The 21,133-nt window shown below is 36.1% G+C and overlaps 1 protein-coding gene across 1 annotated transcript in view; it reads right to left on the reverse strand.

Annotated features, from left to right (window-relative positions):
- The window catches only part of LOC131068939 (GDT1-like protein 5), a 28,958-nt gene extending 22,037 nt beyond the window's left edge, over nucleotides 1-6,921 (reverse strand). Inside the window, exons 1-2 of the mRNA XM_059207812.1 lie at nucleotides 6,448-6,921; nucleotides 6,028-6,096 (exon numbers count right to left, since the gene is read on the reverse strand). Of these exons, the coding sequence (XP_059063795.1) occupies nucleotides 6,028-6,096; nucleotides 6,448-6,468 (90 nt within the window). The 5' untranslated portion in view covers nucleotides 6,469-6,921. The remainder of the gene's footprint in view (nucleotides 1-6,027; nucleotides 6,097-6,447) is intronic.
- Nucleotides 6,922-21,133: the final 14,212 nt, after the last annotated feature.

A 21,133-nucleotide genomic window follows, 5' to 3' on the forward strand; every position in this document is an offset into this window, starting at 1 on the left:
GTGGTTGTGGAACTTCCAAGGTTGCAAGGAAATGACAAGTGTCAAGAAAGGTTCCTTAGAGGGTCAACTTCCACACATTGCTTATATGAAAAAGCCTTGCAAATATTCTAAGCATAGAAGAAAGCCATGTTTGCACCATGGTTCATTGAGACACCAAGTTCCTCACAAAGTAACATTAATGCCTTGTGTGGGAATTTGGAGTTGACAAGGACAAGTGTTAAAAACTCCTTACTACTATGAGAACTTTGCATTTCCAAAAAACCTTTAAAACTTGGTCTGGTTGACTCGTTCTTTTTCTAGACAACTCAAAATGACTTTAACAATGATTTGAAATTCATTTCATCATAAAGGAAACATTTTGATCATACAAGGGGGCTAATCCAAATACCATGTATAACAAAACAAGATCTAACACCAAACTTAAACCAAAGATAAGATTAGCATATGAGAGACAAATTTTGAATAAAAATGACAAAAGCAAGATAACTATTAGAGCATAATGTGGGAATTACATGTAATGTAAGTACTCCTCAATAACATCATTCATGGCACAATAAGATGGTTAAATTGTGGTGGTGGTGTTGTCCTTGTCACCAAGGTTCAAGCCCCCTCTAGGTCATTGAGCTCATGGGCTTTAAGCCCTTGCTAGGCTACTAAGCTCATGGATCCTTCTAGATTAAAACCCTCACTAGGCTACTAAGCTCACAAGTTTTGAATTGTTCACCCCTCTAGATTCAAACCCTCACTAGGCCATTGAGCTCACAAGCTTTTAGCCCCTGCCAAGCCACTAAGCTCGTGAACTTGGACCATTGTGTTAGTGTTGAGCATTAATACCAAGGATGAGGTCCCTTGTTTGTGGCCTCACTTGGCTCAGGCTAGGCAAAAAAATCTTGAGGTGCCAAGCAAATAAAAAATAATCCTAAATAAAATTTATTAAACTTTAACGGATAAAGTTTATCCATATAATATAGAATCAAGGGTAGTTTATAAATTTTATCTTTATAAATAAATTACTTATTTATTACATATATAACCAAAAGGTTACAAGGTGAAAGGTTGTGACCTATTCACCAACCCTACAAATTGCTTTAAATATAGGCAATCATAAAGCATAACACACATTGTGTGAATATGTTTTATATACATTAGTGTGTGTTAGATGCAAGACTACAAAGGTGGTTTATTGATGCATTGTACATGCACAATAGGCATGATGGAAAGGTGAGTATGAGAATACTATAATTTGCAAGTTCTTGTGATGTCTATATTCATAGAGACTTATTGTAAGTTTTCCCAATTATGAATAATGCTTTAAGGGGTTTTATACCCAACGGGGTTTTCCCCATGTATATATGGTGTAATGTGTTATCTTTGTATATTTCATATTTTTTAATTCATTTACTCTCTTTTATATTTTTTATTAGTTGCTTAAAGATTTGATTTCTTGACATGGTATGAGAACCTAGTAGGCATTAACAATCATTTTTTTCAGGTAGTGGAAGTTTAGATTAATATGGAACATGGCATTTGCAACATTATTAATGTAATTTGGATAGTCCTCCAACTAGAGATAATTGCATGCAAAAAATCTATTGGCTCCATGTCGATAATAGCCACCAAGTTTGGATTCATTTCCTTTGACGTACACAATCCTCAAGTTTGCAACTTTAAACTTGAAAATTGATCAAAAAGCAGCCTTAATTAAGTTGTTGCTAGTCCCAAGTAGGGTTTTGTATACTCTCTAGTAGTATTCACCATTTTCCCTAGCGAATTATATGATAGAGAACATCCCAATAACTACTTAGGATTGCCTTGTCAAACTTTGACTATTAATTACTTTCTACAAAACATCCAAGTCTAGCCATGTTTTAGAGATAATTAGGTGAATGGTTAACTCAATTTAAGGAAGCCAAACTATTTGTGAGAAATGTGTAATCTAATTTTTTATGCCCAAGACACCCACTTGCAAAGGTCCCTCAATTCGATATATGATTAATGCTACAAATTATTTCACAAATTGTTGAAGTCACAATAACATCAAACTGCACTAGTGATGAGGTCAAGTTCTAAGATTGTAACATCAAAATGTACTAGTGATGAGGTCAAGTTCTAAGATGGTAACATGGAAAAAATGACTAAAAAGAGCACAAACATGCATAAAACAGAACACGCAACATAAGATTTCACTTGGAGAAAACTCAAAAGGGTGAAAAAACACTAGGATGGTCATGATAACCACATTCCATCAATATCCAATGTCAATAAATGGAATAAAATGCCAAAACCCATTTTTAATGGTCTTTTGGAGTTGTACAACAAACCTACAGCCTCCCATGCTCTCCACTGTGCTCCTGCTAGTGCAAGACCTCCGAAATTATACTACCCTAACCATCCTCTAGCATTATTGAATTAGCCAAAACAACATAAGACAAGCACATGCACTGTTCCATACCACCACCAGGATGCTATTAGACCCAAACTCCAGACACCTATTCAGTGTCCATATACCAGGCATTCAAAACATTGTTGAAAGCAATATAGATAATTAAACAAAACAACCTCAGCAAAAGATTGTTTTCAAGTTACCTGCAACATGTTGCCAACTCACCCGTAGCAGATTTTAAAACCCCTGCAGCACTGTCAAAGAGATTTTCCTTCACTTGCAGCAATACAAAATGCTCAGAGTCACTTAAAGTAATCTTCTCTCTGTTGCAAGTGCACTTGCAGTTTGTCTGATTGTACAACCAACCTTATCCGCAAATCCACTTTCAGATCACTTAACAATAGGCATTGGCTTCATGGCCATGGAAGCCATAGAGCCCATGAAGCCAATGCCCATCTTTAAGAAAATTTGCACAATGTATAAAACTTCCTCTCTTTTGATGTTGTAGGATTGTGTCCCTTTGGATTGAAGGTGCAAGTGGTTATCTTCTAATTCTCTAGAGGATTTTGTAAAGACAAAAAGATTTCTAGTTTTATTCCATGCCCTCACAATCTTGTTGTTCAAGATGTCTGTAAAGAGAATAGTAGTATAGCTATAGATCATGAATAAATTGTAATTAATCACCAACTGGATAACAAGCTGATCCAATCTGAATTGGACAACCGACAAAGGTCCTTTTTCCAGAATCAAGCACAAATCCCGAAAGGTGATAAATTGCACTTTAACCACCTGGCAAGTCCCAAGCCTTTCCTGATTTTGTCCCAAATCCTGAGTTTTCCTTATTTTATCCGATGTAATTGAATTCCTGAATTCCACTCATACTTTTGATTCACTGAGATAATACCAAGTAAATATAATGATATCATGGACTATTATGCTTTCAGTGAAACAAATAAATTTTGGGAAGCTGCTGTACACAAATTTTTCATAATGTACTGCCATTGTTGGTGCCTACAGATACAGGCTGTTGTTAGCTAAGCAGCAAACTGATCTCCTGTAGATTTATATAGCTCTGATGAATTTATAAAACCAAATCTGCTTCCTAATCTCTGTGGTCATCTTGTAAACGTTCCAGGTAATATCCAGCTTTGAATATGTTAAAATTCAGAGTGAAGATGTTAGCCGCTGTCCTTCCCCAGCAGAGGCTTGAATTACAAGGAAAATCAGTATAACGCTTGCTGTTTGTGCTCCTTGGATAAAATATTTGTAAAACTTGAGTTTGACTTATACAAGTTTGCAGGGTTTGACTTTAAGTGGCGAATTGAGATTAGGATGGAGCAGAATTTTAATTTAACATTTTTGGTATGAGAATCCAGATTTGACAGAGAACTTGCAATCAGGTGTAAGGTCTCCAATGTATTTCACAAGAAGGCTTGCTTCTGCAGTACTTCACTGAAGAAGGACTTAACCTGCAATTCACTATCCTCACCTATCAAGCTTAGAAATTTTTCACATCATGTATTTGTTGTGAGGCTTATCTGGCCAAATTGTTCCTTTAATGGATAAGGGTTCTGTTCCAACCCCTATTTTATCAATTAAAAAAATTACTTTTCCAATAATGTAAATTTTTGGTGTGGATGAGGTGATACTTGGTGACCTTATGTAGCATTTCAAGGGCATTTAGCCCCATGCTGGAACAGTGAAAAGATTGGTGGAGGGGACCAAGGCACTGAGGATTTGTTCCAACCTCAGTAGCAGCCACCTCAGTTTGAACTTGAAGTGAACGTGGAAACAAGTGAAAAGATGCAGACCATGAAGGGTGAGGATGGAGTCTTTTGCCCTAAAACAAGCAGTGCAGAAACAGTTTTTTAAAAAAGAAACAAGCATCAACCTCACTACAAGCTCATAGCCAAAATCTAGTCTGATATGGCAGCTAATCTCAGATTAGAAATGCAAAAGAAATAACCATATGCTTTAATGAGTTCGTAGCCATAATCTAGTCTAATCTGGTAGCTAAATTCAGATCTGAAAGGTAAAAGAAATAACAGTGTGATTAATGTTGATTTTAACCTTGCAGCATGATTGTGGCTTATCTGAGTTTGAAGTTAAACTTATATATGCTTATATGGATGGCAGTAATATGCAGCCAAATAGCAAGCAAGGGGGAAACAATGCTTGCTTATGACAAAAGAACATCAAAGATGATGCATTTAAGAAACTTTTTCTTTTCAAGATTACAGTAAATGCCACTTCATAAATAATAAAGGTCGAACTAAGATTCTGCATGAAGCATTCTATTTTATTCCTAAACTTGTAATTTAACTTGGAAAACCTCCAGGGAAACCTGTAGTGTACAGAATCTGGCACACCATGCAACAACAACAATAATCTAATAGTTAAATAATTAAAGTTTCAAATCAAAACAAGATGAAATAACCAATTCTTTAATGGTTCAACCAGAACCATAGATACAACTGCAATTTCACCTAGTAAGCTGCATGCTTTCAAAGCAAAGATAACGCAATTTTTGCAACACTGACCACCTATATAGGACCACAAACAAATGAAACAACTGGGTTTGGGTTTTGGATCAGGCAATGTCAAAGTCCAATGGTTAGATTTCAAATTATCAATAAGGCATAGGCATCATAGGACGTCATATCACAACTATCCATATCTTAGAAGTAAGTTAGAACAAGGGATACATGTTGCTTCAGGTTTGGTAGTTACCTAGAACCATCCATTCAAATTACAAGAGAAACCAGAGAATCCCTCAAAACTCATTAAAACACTGGAATAGAAGCTGCTAATGCATCCTCACAAATCAATAGCACATAACAGAATCATAAGATAATGGGTTCCTGTAGCAAACAAGTCGAGTTGCTGTATAATTAAAAATCCCTCCAGACTCATAAAAGCACTATAATACTGGCCCCTAATGTGTCTTCACTAATCAACAACACACAGCAGAACCATATGATGAAGGATTCCCAGCACCAAACAAGTTGAGTTGCTGTATAAAAGTAAACCGCAGAGCCAAGCCCACTAGTATTACAATATCAAAGTGCAAGTGTTTCCCTTGAACCATCCAATCAAAAAACCAAGCACAAACTAGAAAATTCTTGAGGCAGAAGAAAATGCATTGAAAAAGTTACCAAATTGGGAAATGATACTTCGTCACATATAAACAGTACCTAATTCAATCAGAACTGATGTGTTTCCAGGATCAAACTAGATACAATCTCCAAATACAAGTTCCATTGAACGATCCAGGCAAACAAAAAATATACACAATAAAAGTGCATTCCTTATTTTATTAACAGAAAGTGGTTTTCTTGGCCTACTAAAGGATCAATTCAAAACAGTAAGAGGACAAGAAAGCAGATAGCCAATCCATAAATGCAGTATCCAGAATTGACATAAACGAAAGATAGCATGCACGATAGCAATCAGATTTTAAAATGGGAAGTACAACACAAGGTCCAACCGAGCACTGTTAACTAATCTATTCTTGAAACTCCTGCAGTTTCCAGCACCAAACAATTGCAATTGCTCTATAAAACTATATTGACCTCATGTGTACAGCCAGACACTCGAAAAGAAAAGAACTTTCCTATTGACCAACAATTAGATTATAGACTTACAGCAGCGACGAAAAAGGTCTTGTCCCCTATCTCTGAAAGAATTGTCATTGCAAGAGACTTTGTAAATGCCTGCAGATAACCAATATGCAAGCCCACATAGTCAGGTTTTATATACACAAATCAAAGAAGTGGAAGTGGAATTTTAAAACTTTGTTACAGAAACAGATCGAATACAGCAACCCAAAAATACAGCCGTGTTGTAGTTTCGGTTAGACTAGGGGTATCATAAATGAATGACTGAATTTTTGGGGGGAACTAATCCGAACATCACAGCATACGCACACCCAAAACGAAGGAGAGAAGATTTTCCTCAATGCTTTTCCCGACAAGATTGATGCCTTCATTTTTATTATGAAACGAATAAAACCTACAAATTTGAAAAAAATTCAAGCAAGAAAAGGCAGACATTCATGTGCATACCTCCATTAATGAGGCACCCATAACTGTCTCTACAATGTAACAGTCCACAGGTTACTTATCTGCTACCTCTGTTACCGATGAGTCGATCTGATCACTCAACTACAGCAATATCTGCGACCCAAACAAAAAAGGGGCTAAAATTCGGCCAAAAGAACAGTTATGTTACCAGAATGTCCTCAATGTAGTGGAATTTTGATTAGAATTTCAACAAACGAACGGATGGGTTGTCAAATTTCGATCACACCCGACGATTTTCGATTCCGTTGTAAGCTTTTGATGGAGTCTGAAATCAAATTACATTGGTTCAACGGATGTCAACATCATCTTTGCGTGAATTGAATGGAATAACATAAATTAATTGGGCGAAAAAGTCAGAATCTGGAATCTGGATTAGCGTGCCCACATGCGTTGCGTCTGAGATTGTAAGATGTCGTCTTTACTATAATAATAGTAATGATGCAATCATTATCCTATTTCTCCGCCTACCTTGTATTTCTACAACTTATACGATTCCTTTTGCAAAGCAGTCAAAAAGTGTCTCAATCTAATTTCCTCTCTTTTGCGGGAAGATATTTGCTAAATCCTTTAAAAACGGATCATTTGCTTTTGGATATTCAAAAAGTTTAAAGATTATTTTTATTATTATTATTAGTTCCTCTCAAGGTTTGTTTCAGGTTAGTTTCAATTAGTTTATCAGAATTAAAAAATTTAACAATTTTTTAATTATTTATAATTAAATTTTTTATTTCATAATTTTAAAAAATCAAAAATAAAAATTTCACTGGTTACAGTAATTATAAAATTTAATTAAAAAAAAAGACACATTTATTCATTCTAATTTAATATTGTGAATAAAAAGTGTTTTTATCTTAAATTTGTTTCATCTCATTACTTTTCATAATATTATTTTTTAAATCACCATAAAACAAGATCTTCAAATAATATTATTGGATCTCAATTTAAAAAAAAAAACTTATATTTTATCTATTCCAATTTAATATTGTAGACAAAAAATATATTTTTTTATTGTTCATTACTTTTCATAATATTGTTAGACCTTATTTCAATTATTTTTTTGCATTCATTATAAATATGTTATATGAAATTTTGATGACACATTGGACAATACTTTTTATTTTTCTTGTAAAAGTAATAATAATGTATATATATTTTTTAATTATATATAATTAGAAAAAACTAAACAATATCCTATCTCCTTTGCTTTCTATATCATTTGAAATAAAATATTTCAATCTTAAATCACTTAAATAATCTAAATTCTAATTAATAACATTTATTATTATTAGTTCTCCACCAATTCAACTTTTTAATTAATTTGTCCAATCAATGCATAGAATTAAAATTTCTCAACAAAATTCTATAGTTTTGTTTAATTTTTATTTTAAATAATTATAGAAAATTCAATTTTACCAAAAAACAATAAATTCATTTTTTTTTAAATAACATATTTATCTCTTCAGCTTATATAACATCCAATAATATTATTTGAAGATCTTGTTTTATATTTTAATTTGACTTATTATAAAAATTAATAAAGAATAATAATAAAGAAAATTTAAGATAAAAACATTTTTACCATAGATATAGATATTATTAATATTTAATTTTTATTTATTTATTTGTAGGAAATAAAAGATACAATGAATATTTTATATTATATAATAATTTAAATAAATTCAATTTAGTATTATATACTATTTCGATATAATTTTAACTATTAAATTTATTTTCATTTAATATTATATTTGATGTATATTAGATATATGATATTTTTATTGTTTACTTGTGTTTTATATAAATAAGATTTATATTTACTATTATATATCATGCTTTAACAAGGGATGCAATGTGTCAAGTTCCTATCGATAAAGAGGGAGATATTGAGAGAGGGGGAGATGGAGAGATGGAAAGGTAAAGATATAGGAGGTGATATATATAGAGTAGAGATAAGTAGATATATACATAAAGAGAGGGAGAGATAAATAAAGATAGGGGAGGAATGGAGTGAATAAGAGAGATATGTAGATAATGAGATATAGATAGAGAAGGAGAGGAGAGATTTGAAGAAAAAGATAGAAAGGGAAGATAGAGATAGAGATATGGAGGGGAGAAACAAAGAGTTTGTGTTTGAGTGAGAAAGTATTATTAGTTATAAAATGCTTTGAAATATATTTATTAGTTGCAGATGACATTCTAGATATTTGCATGAAATGAGCTAAAGAGTTATAAATAAATATTTAAAGAGAGTTATATAAATAAATAATACAAATAGTATATTTAATATTTTGATGAATATTATATGTTAAAATTATAATATATTTTTATTTAATAATTTATATTATTGAGCATGATATATAATAATAAATATAAATCTTATCTATATAAAACATAAATAAATAATAAACATATCATATATCGACAAGGATAAGCGTTACCCAGGAGGAGATTTGTGTCCAACTTTACAGAACTTCGAGATCTAGTGTGTTTCATCAGAGTATTGAAGCAGTATTTATAACAAATAAAACTTTACTCCTGAGATTGTCCCGAGTGCAGATGCCCTAGGTGCAGATTGGTTCCGCATTGCACAAAGCTACGCCGATTACAAGTTGTAAGGGTTGGGCGGCTGATTTTGCCAAGGAAAAAATATACCAAGCAGCTAAAATGGATTGCAGATGAAGAAAACCCTAGCACGAATAGGGAGGAATAGAAGGAGCGAAACGAGTGCAGGAGTTAGAGTGCAAAACAATTTGGCCCAACCAGCTTACGATGCAATGAAAGAAGTGGTGAATGAAAGCAACGCAGCGTTATATCATGTGAAACGGGATTGCAATTACTCAAAACTATATAATTGAGATATCGGATTAAAATGGGGTCTGCAAACTTGGCGATTGCGAATCTGGCCTACGAGCGCTAAGTCTGGTTGTATGCAAGCTGTTCGAGGCAACTGTGGTGACGTGGACACCGCAGCATCTTTGTGGAGGGGTTAATTCTCCTCCACCCGGTTTGAAACTCCTCTCCACTGCTTTTTTTTTCGTTCTTTTCTTTCCTTCTGTTTGCAAATTTAATACTACACTTCATTTAAATTGCAACTCCCTCCACCTACCTGGTCACTCGTGCGGCTTTATCTTTGGCTTCCTATGGAGTCAGAATCGGATGGTGATGCCATTAACGGCCCTAAATCCGCAGATCAATCTAAATCTCCGCCAAAGAAATCTTTCGTCGAAACCGTCTCCCCGCCTACAAATGGAGTCAACCCTAACGCAAGATTTTCTAAGGCTCCTGGCAAAGAAAGATCCAGTGAGGTAGGTAAGTGCCCTAGCACTATCTCAGGCTCCTTCTGCATTTCACCCAATTTGGAAATGTTGAATGAAATTACCTCGGAAAAGACTAGGTTAAGTAATACCGTCATTTTCTTTGCATGTGTTGATGTCGAGAAATGCCCACCTAGGAAATTTTTAGATGACTGGTTTCATAACCTCTAGAATTTAAAACTAGGGCTTAACATATCTTTTTGCAGACAAATTCAAAAGGGTCTCTACCTTATTTTTTTTAATTCTCACGAGGCTCAAAGGGAGGCACTAAAGCGCCAATACTGGACAGTTGGAAATACTTCCTTTCGTGCCCTAGCTTGGTCTCCAGAGGCGGTCTGTGATGAGGTTCTCACACTATCCTCCCCTAGGTGGGTCATCCTCAAGGATGTACCCCCCTTCCTCTGGCGTTTTCTTCCACAGTTAATGGAACCCTTTGGAAAAATGATCTATATTGATGAAACGACCCACCTTGTCCCTAACCTGGATGCCAGAATGCTTGTATCGATCAAGCCAAGGATTGATATCCCACCATCTTTAACCCTAAACGTCAATGAAGAAACCTTTGTCTGCCCTATTGAAATGCTTGGTGGATTAAATGCATGCTTTCGCTGCAAAAAAGAAGGGCATCTTCGAAAAAATTACCCAATCATTAATCACAGGAATCATAAACCCAACAGTAACTCATCTAATGCCCCCACGAACCCTAGATCCAAGGATTCTCAACACTCATCCACCCCGCTCCTTGTTAACGAAGAAGCCGCTATTCCCATCACCAATTTTTCATAATTAAAACCCATGCACATTGATCACTCATCCCTTGTCTCTAATCACCTCGATCCAGCCCCTGACCCACCAATTGGCCCTCCAGAATCACCCTCTGACTGTTTTAAGCTGGTCACTTCTAGAAAGCGTAGGAGGAAGATTAGCAACCAAAATGCCCCAAATCAAAGCCATCCTTCTATCCCAACTATCATCCAAGTAATGGGCATCTGCGATTGCCCCCTCCCTTCAAATATTAGCTCACCCACTCCCGCTCGAACCCCAGCAAACTCTGTGGTAAAAAAATGGTTAAGAAACTTGAGAACCCTAGCCGAAGTGTTGATGTTGCTAGCACCAGTGATAACCCTATAAGTGTGATGATCAGATCTGAAACCCCCAAGAATTCAGACTCCTCATTACCTGCAGGGCTTACCCCTGAAGTTAACATCACCAACCCTTCGACAGCCTCTATGCTCAAAGAGTTAGAAGATAATCATGTTATTAAAGTAATCTACGCCAATAAGGGTCTTGAAGAAATTAGGTCTAGCATAGTGCTCCTTGGCTTTCCAGACTCCCAGATATCTGGGTCCGACATAGGAGGAATTGCAGCTACTAGGAATGAACCCTCTGAAGTTAGTGAAGATGAGGACGACCTTATAAAAGGATCCTCCTTGACTAAAAAAAAAGGTAGGCCTATGGGCTCCAAGAATAAAAAGAAGTCTGGAGATCCTTGTGGTTGATAGTTCTGATACTTGATATAAGTACAGATCCAATACCCAACAAGATGAGAGGGGGGGGGTGAATCATACAAACTTAATCATCCATAAAAACATCAGATTCAACCTCGGTAACACATATATCAGTTATATAACCAAAAATTGTCAAACATGCAAACTCAAAAGCATATGAACAATATAAACCTCATAACACCAGATTTAACGTGGAAACCCAAATAGAGAAAAACCACTATGGGATTTCGGACCCACTAAGAAATATACTCTTCTAGAGTATGCTCGGTTAAAAGCAAATCCTGTTAAAGATTACAAACACATTGCTAGATGTGACCTGGTTAAGGGATTTCCCTAAGATCTATTAGGATCTTCACTTTGTTAACAAAGTGACCTTGTCAAAGGATTTCAAACACTCAATCAGAATGTCACCTTGCTAGAGGATTTACATATAAGATTGTTAAGTTCACTCGGTTAAGAGATTTCTTGTCACTTTCACAAAATAACAGTAATAAAATCTATCTGCAACTTCACATCTAAAATGCTAAAGCAAATTCCTATTTGTTCAATACAATCTAGACATAGAACTAATCTTGTCTATCTGTTGGGCATCAATACTATGTTATTCTAACAGGTCTTCAAGCTTCTATGCTCGGTAATCACTATGTAGAATCCCTGTGCATACACTTGCCTGCATGCATTGTTTATCACAGTTTCCTATTTATAAACAATCTTCTAACCGCTTAATCTCCTTGATCACATTTCCCATGATTAATCATAGCCATCAGATCTTCAATCTTGTCCAGGTTCATTGTATCTTTCGATCTGAAAATGTTTTACCCCACCTTGGAACTTGCACATTCACCTTGGAACTTGTGTTAGGGAAATGCGGTTCAATCTGAGCTGTAGATCTTCCTGCTGACTTTCCGTTGCCTTAGATTCGTTAACAAACTTCTTCCACGGCTTACCAATCATTGATCCGCTCTAGCTCATCAGCTTCTTTCATTAAATATCACATGTAAACATTTAATGCATTATGTTATAGCTCGGTTACAACTCGGTGAACACTAAACTTCACTTGGTAGACATTATGCCTTCATTAACCGACAACGATAACCTTAGGGTTTACCGACTAGGTTCCTTAGGGTTTACCGACTAGGTTCTTTGCCTGATAACATAGTATAGTATTAACCTTTACATTTTACAACATATGTATGATGTTAAAACAATCTAAAACATCAAGATCTCATCATTGTCTGACTCGGTAGAGTTGCCCATTGAATAACTTATCCCCTTATTCATCATATTGTTTCTTGTGTCTTTACTGACTTCTTTATAATCTTTATATCATACTTCTCAAGATATGGCAACATCATACTGAATTAGAAAATCAATTTCTTGACATCAATGACAAAATAATAATATCAAGATAGTAAAACATCTTTAATCAGTTATGTCCATAATCATCAACAACCTTCTCAACATCCTTATTGAAATGTTAACAATCTTTCATTGTTTGTTATAATGTAATATTGCCAACAATCTCCCCCTTTGGCATTGATGGCAAAACCAATTGATTTGACCTTTAAAAGATTCGGATTGTTGTGATTCTGAAATGCTTGAAATACTTTCCCCCATTCATTAGACTTCTCTTCTGTTTTCAGTCTTTATTTCAATCTGTAGTCTTTTCTCAATTCTCCCATATATTCTCTCAATCTTCTCCCCCTTAGTAGGTCTTCTGACAATGCCAAAAAGAAAAGAACTTAAAACATAATTTCTTTCTGTAAGAAGTTATTTCCTGTTGTTGTGTATCAACTGAGTCTCGATCAGAGCATTTGTCTTCAATTCCTGTTCCCTGTATCATTCTTTGTATTATTCCAGTATTACTTCCAGTACACTTTCAGAAAAACATTCTAAAGTGTATCACTCCAGCATCAACTCCCCAAAGGATATTCAATAGAGTCATCAAATTGAAGCTTTCACCGAACTCGGTCAGTGAGTAGAAGATAGGGGTAGGACCCCTAACTTACTTATGAGATATTCAAAAGTGTCCATTGGTAGTGGCTTGGTGAAGATATCTGCTATTTGCTCCTTTGTGCTAACATATTCCAACACCACTTTCTTCTCTTGAGCTTCTTCTCTAAGATAATGATATTTGATAGATATATGCTTTGTCTTAGAGTGCATAACAGGATTCTTTGAAATATTAATGGCACTAGTATTGTCATAGAATATAGTTACTGGCTCTGTAACTTTCTCATTTATGCCTTCCAACAGTTGTTTGATCCATGCAATGTTGGTACAATTTAGTGCTGCAGCAACATATTCAGCTTCGGCTGTTGACTGAGAAACACATCCTTGTTTCTTGCTAAGCCAACTCACTAGTCTTTCTCCTAAAAAGAAAGCTCCTCCACTTGTGCTTTTTCTGTCATCAATGTTGCCTGCCCAATCAGCATTAGTATAAACTTTTAAATTAAAATCATTTCCTTTCTGATATACTAAGCCATAATCTTTAGTGCCTTTTAAGTATCTAAAAATTCTTTTGATTGTTGTCATGTGTGTTTCCTTAGGATCTGCAGAGAATCTTGCAACAATACCTACTGCATGTGCTATATCTGGCCTACTGTGAACAGCATATTGCAACTTTCCAATCATAGATCGGTAGAGTGTCTCATCAATAGATGCAAATTCATCATTCTTTGATAGTTTATAGTTGGTAGTCATAGGAGTACTTACTGGTTTTGAATCCTCCATTCCAAATTTCCTCAAGATTTCCTTTATGTACTTGGATTGGGTAATGAAAATCTCATTTTTCATTTGCAGTATCTATAAACCTATAAAATACTTTATCTCACCGATTAATGACATCTCAAATTCTTTGCTCATTTCATTTCCAAAGTTCTTGCATAAAGAGTCATTTCCACAAAATATAATATCATCAACAAATATGGCTGAGATTAGTATTCCATTTTCATCATTCTTCACGTACATGTTGTTGTTCTCACTTGTCCTTATAAAACCAATCTTAATCAAATAAGAGTGCATTCTCTCATACCATGCTCTAGGTGCTTGTTTCAGACCATATAAAGATTTGTTCAATTTACATACCTGATCTTTATCATTGTCGTCAACAAATCCTTCAGGTTGTTTAATGAAAACTTCTTCTTCTAATATTCCATTCAGAAATGTAGATTTGACATCCATTTGATATACCTTGAAGTTCTTGAAAGCAGCATATGCCAACAATGTTCTTACTCCTTCAAGTCTAGCAATAGGTGCAAAAGTCTCACCATAATCAATTCCTTCTTCTTGGGCATAACCTTTGCAAACTAATCTTGCTTTGTTCCGAATGACCTCACCTTTTTCATTTAGCTTGTTTCTAAAGATCCACTTTGTACCGATTACATTTTTGTCCTTCGGTCTTGGGACCAGTGTCCATGTGTCATTCTTCTTGATTTGATCAATCTCTTCTATCATAGCATTTATCCAATATTCAATGTTAAATGCCTCTTTCACTATTCTCAGTTCAAATTCAGATATCAAACATGTGTTCTATCTCAGTTTGTTCCTTGTCATCACTGGATCATCCTTATCTCCTATAATCTGACTTGGTGCATGGTGTCTTCTGACATACTTGGCTAATACAGGCTCGGTATGCTCTGTATGATCTTCTTCATCACTCGGTAACTAGATATCTTCTTCATTTTCGTCAACAGTTATCTCAGTAGGAATTCTTGGTTGCACATAGACAAATTCATCATAGTCTTCTGGTTCTTTGGAATTTCCTTCATCAATTCTTTCTGCAAATTCATCAATTTTCACATTTGCACTTTCTACTATTTTGTTAGATAATTTGATCAGACATTTAAATGCTTTGCTTCTAGAAGAATATCCTAGAAATGTTCCTTCTTCACTTTTCTGATCAAACTTGCCATTTCTATCATCTTTATGAACATAGCATTTACTTCCAAAGATCTTAAAATAACTTACATTAGGTTTCTTGCCATACCAGATTTCATAAGGTGTCTTCAGAGTACCTTTCTTCAATTGAACTCAGTTCAAGGTGTAAACAGTTATGCTTATTGCTTCTCTCCAAAATGTTTGTGGAACCTTCTTCTCAATCATCAGTGTTCTAGCACAATCGACAATAGATCCGTTTCTTCTTTCAGCTATTCCATTCTGCTGTGGAGTTCTTGATGCAGAGACTTGTCTTTTAATACCATGATCATTGCAAAATAGGTTGAACTCATCAGATGTGAACTCTCCTCCTCTATATGATCTAAGACATTTAAGTTGTCTTCCTGTTTCATTTTCAACTCTAGCCTTGTACCATTTAAACATTTGAAAAGCTTCTGATTTTTCTTTTAAAAACATTACTGACATCATCCTTGAATAATCATCCACAAATAATATGAAATACTTATCACCATAATAACTTTGAACTTTCATAGGACCACAAAGATTAGTGTGCATAAGATCTAAAATTCCCTTAGAAGTGTAGGACTTACTTGTAAAGCTTGATCTTGTCATCTTACCCATCTGGCATCCTCGGCACATAGCATTCTCAGGTTTTTCAAACTCGGTAGACCTCTTACTCGGTGCTTCTTACTTATTTTGATCAGATTATCAAAATTAACATGACAAAACCTTTTATGCCATAACCAGGTATCATCAATCTTTGCATGCAAACACTTATTGTGAGTTGAGTCAAGGTGAAATGTATTACCTTTTGTTTGTGTCCCGGTAGCAGCTAACTTTCCATTCTTGTCATGAACTTTGACAATTCCTTTCTAAAATTCTATTCGGTAACCTATGTTGTTTAGCTGTGCTACACTCAACAAATTGTATTTCAAACCTTCAACCCAATAAACATCATTGCATCTTGCATTATCAAGAAGTGTTATGGATCCTTTACCTCTTACCGGACATGGTGTATCATTACCAAATCTAACATAGCCTCCATCATAATCTTCTAACATAACAAACTTGTGTTTATCTCCTGTCATATGATGTGAGCATCCACTATCTATAATCCAAGAATCATTAGGGTTTATGTGAGATATAAGGGCTTTTTCTTCATACCTTTCTTCATCTGATCCATCCTTGATAGCCACATAAACAACTTCCTCTGTATCAGTCTCATCTGACTTGTCATCGTTAGATTCCTCATCAGCTATTAAGCATGTCTTTCTATCTCTTCTTATGAAGTCTCGGTGTCCTCTGTAATGGTTATCTTTCTGTCTGTCATCTCGGTAATCTCTCTTTTCAGTAAAATCTTTGTCAAGACAATTAGAAGCCATATGTCCAATCTTATCACAATTGAAACATTTCAAAGGTAGTTTTCCTTTATACTTACCTTTGCCTCTCGGTAACCTTTTGGCCAATAGTGATTCAAACTCTTCTTGCTTTCTGATTTCTTCATACAGTTTGTGTACCTCCTCCATGTTCTTCCGAAATCTTTCACTTGCTCCATTGTGATCTCCTTCAAAGTACTTATACTTTGTTTCATTGTAATCATTATATTCATTCAAATGAAAAGAACTAAATGCAGATTCAACTTTATTTACCGATGACCCACTATTATCAAAATTACTTAACTCAAATGCATGTAGCTTACCAATAGTAGCATCCAAGGAAACTGGCATATTAGGTATAGACCTCAATTCATTTATTGCAGAGACTCGGATTGCATAGGCAGGTAGAAGGGTTCTTAACTACTTACTTGTTACATCCTTTTCTTCAATAGTTCCTCCTGCTCCTTTGATTTGATTTACAATCTCCTTTAGTCTTGTACACTATAAAGCATATGAACAATATAAACCTCATAACACCAGATTTAACGTGGAAACCCAAATAGGGAAAAACCACTGTGGGATTTCGGACCCACTAAGAAATATACTCTTCTAGAGTATGCTTGGTTAAAAGCAAATCCTATTAAAGATTACAAACACATTGCTAGATGTGACCCGGTTAAGGGATTTCCCTTAGATCTATTAGGATCTTCACTTTGTTAGAAGTGACCTTGTCAAAGGATTTCAAACACTCAATCAGAATGTCACCTTTCTAGAGGATTTACATATAAGACTGTTAAGTCCACTCGGTTAAGAGATTTCCTGTCACTTTCACAAAATAACAGTAATAAAATCTATATGCAACTTCACATCTAAAATGATAAAGCAGATTCCTATTTGTTCAATACAATCTAGACATAGAACTAATCTTGTCTATCTATTGGGCATCAATACTCTGTTATTCTAACAGGTCTTCAAGCTTTTGTGCTCGGTAATCACTATGTAGCATCCCTGTGCATACACTTGCCCGCATGCATTGTTTATCAACAGTTTTCTATTTATAAACAATCTTCTAACTGCTTAATCTCCTTGATCACATTTCCCATGATCAATCATAGCCATCAGATCTTCAATCTTGTCCAGGTTCATTGTATCTTTCGATCTGAAAACGTTTTACCCTGCCTTGGAACTTGCACATTCACCTTGGAACTTGTGTTAGGGAAATGCGGTTCAATCTAAGTTGTAGATCTTCCTGCCGACTTTCCATTGTCTTAGATTCGTTAACAAACTTCTTCCACGGCTTACCAATCATTGATCCACTCTAGCTCATCAACTTCTTTCATTAAATATCACATGTAAACATTTAATGCATTCTGTTATAGCTCGGTTACAACTCGGTGAACACTAAACTTCACTCGGTAGACATTCTACCTTCATTAACCGACAGTGATAACCTTAGGGTTTACCGACTAGGTTCCTTAGGGTTTACCGACTAGGTTCTTTGCCTAATAACATAGTATAGTATTAACCTTTACATTTTACAACATATGTATGATGTTAAAACAATCTAAAACATCAAGATCTCATCATTGTCTAACTTGGTAGAGTTGCCCATTGAATAACTTATCCCCTTATTCATCATATTCTTTCCTGTGTCTTTACCGACTTCTTTATAATCTTTATATCATACTTCTCAAGATATGACAACATCATACTGAATTAGAAAATCAATTTCTTGACATCAATGACAAAATAATAATATCAAGATAGTAAAACATCTTTAATCAGTTATGTCCATAATCATCAACAACCTTCTCAATATCCTTATTGAAATGTCAACAATCTTTCATTGTCTGTTATAATGTAATATTGCCAACAGTGGTCTCCCTAGTTGAACCTCCTAACCCTCCTCTCTAATGAAATACAACTCTTGGAATATAAGAGGCCTTGAGTCACCTGATAGGAAGTCTGTCATCAAAAGCTCTCTGAGCCACCACAAGAACATAGATTTCCTGATGCTGCAAGAACTTAAATCCGTGGGCTTCCATCTTGACAGCTTACTTGACTTTATCTAGAGAGATGCAATCAAAATTTGCACCAACCACCCGAAAGGAAAGGGAGGATTTGGCCTTCTTATCTCCCCCAAATGGGCAAGTAACATTAAGGATAAAGGGATCTCCCCTTGCAACAGAGCAGCCTGGGCTACCCTAGATATTAGGGGCTCTAGCTTTGGCGTTTGCTCTATCTACGCACCTAATGACTACAAGGAAAGAGTGTCCCTTTGGATCTGGCTGACTTCCCTCCCAAGTATCCCCTGGATAGTGGCTGGTGACTTCAATATGACTGAGCATCAAGATGACAAGGCTGGGGGACTTCCTTTTGAATGGAAAAATGCAGAAAAACCCCACTGGGACAAACTTAAGCAAAAAATCATGTTATTTGACCCCCTCGAGGGCACTAAAGCTGCTGCTTCTAACCTATGGTACACTTGGTGCAACTTTCAACAAGGCTCCAATCGTATTTATTCCAGACTAGACAGATTTTATGTTAACAATGACTTCTTCTCCTTCTCCCCTAACCACTTGGGGAGTGCAGTTGTTGTCCTGCTAGTTACCCTTTCTGACCATTTCCCTATCCTTGCGGTCATTAACACTAGAAACGCTATCCCCATCAGCAGCCCCTGTAGCAAGAAATTTATTCTCAACACCTCCCTCCTCAAAGACCAAGATGTTCTAGGTGCCCTTAAGGTGGTCAGGTTCTTCAACCTTCAGCCTCAGCCTCCCCAATCCTGCACACTTAGGTGGACAAGGAATGTCTCCTCCTGGCAGAAAGTACTCCAAACCATTGGCCAAAAGAAAGCCAAGGACTCTAGAGCAATAGAAAAAACTCTCACCCATCACCTCCAATCCCTAGAGCAGGATATTCAAAATAACCCCTCCTTCCCCACCTTGGCCAAGCATGTCTCTAAAGCCAGAGACATCCTCAGAAAGCACCAGCAGGTCAAAATCAGGGGAGCTTTCATTAGAGCTCACAACCACTGGCTCCAATTTGGAGATAAAGGCTCCAAAATCTTCTTTAACCTCCTCAAGCAGAAACAAAACAGAGAAAAAATTGATAGAATAACTGTAGACAACAAGGAACTCCTAGATCTCAATGATATCAAAGAGGCCTTCGAAATGTTCTGTAGAACCCTCTTTACCTCAGAAGATAATGAGGCCTCGAAAGAGGCTCGACACAAATGTAGTACCATCATCCCTAAAAGGATCTCTAATGATGATGCTCTCCTCCTCAAAGCTAGGATCTCTATACAAGAAATTGTCGATGCCATTAAAGCCCTCAAGGATAATAAGGCCCCAGGCCCCGATGGTCTCCCTGTGGAGTTCTACAAAGCCAATCTTGATTGGGTCACGCATGACCTCTATGACATATACAATGAAGCTCTTGACAATAGCATGCCGGGAGAATTCATAAATAAATGTAGTGTTAAACTCATCCCTAAAGATGGAGACAAAGCACTCATTAAGAACTGGAGGCCAATCACCCTCCTCAACGTCTCCTATAAAATCCTTGCCAAAGCCTTAGCTACCTGCCTTGAAAATATTCTTCCAAAATTCATTTGCTCTACCCAAACTAGATTCATTAAAGGCAGGTACATATTGGAAAACCTTGTCACTAGTTGGGAATCCATGGAATGGGCCAGAACCTCTAACCAAGACACTGCCATGTTCCTTGTGGACTTTGAAAAAGCCTATGACAGAGTCGAGTGGGATTTCATCCTCATGATGCTCCGAGATTTTGGCTTCCCTAACGAGTTTTGTGACTATGTCTGAATTCTCCTCAAAGATGCTTCCGCCATGATTGAAGTTAATGGAACCCTATCCCAGCCTATTCCTCTCTCTAGATCCCATAAGGCAGGGCTGCCCTCTTGCCCTTGCTCTATTTGTTATTGCCTCAAATGCCCTCTTCTATCTCCTTAGAGATGATACTCTATCTCCTAGAGTCCATGGCATCGTGCTGCCAGATGACTCTGAATTGCTGAATATCCAATTTGCTAATGATACCTCTCTTTTCCTAGAGCTCTCTAGGAAAAACATAGATTCCCTCAACCTAAAAATTGACACCTTCAGTAAAGCCTCTAGAGCCAAGATCTCCAACTCTAAATCTATTTTACTTGGTTGGAAGGATGAACCTCCAGACTGGCTACAACAAGATGGGTACTCATGGGGAGGACCCAACATGATTGTCAAGTATCTCGGTATCCCCTTCTCTATTTCCCCCTCTCTTCGGGACATGTGGACCTGGGTTAAGGGAAAAATTGATAAGAAGCTCAACAAGTGGGACAATAGGATCCTCTCCCTAGCAGGTAGGGTTCAAGTATGTCAAAAAATCCTCTCCTCATACAGTATCTACTACTCTTCGGTTTGGATGTTCAACAACTATCAAATTTATGAAATTCAAAAGGCTATCAGGCGCTTTCTCTGGTCTGATGGTAAGGGCAACAGAAAGGCCCATTCGGTAAAATGGGCCTGGTGCCACTTAGACAAAAAACTTGGAGGTTTGGGCCTTAAGGATCTTA

Source organism: Cryptomeria japonica, chromosome 7, assembly GCF_030272615.1.
Source record: "Cryptomeria japonica chromosome 7, Sugi_1.0, whole genome shotgun sequence".
Lineage (NCBI taxonomy): Eukaryota > Viridiplantae > Streptophyta > Pinopsida > Cupressales > Cupressaceae > Cryptomeria > Cryptomeria japonica.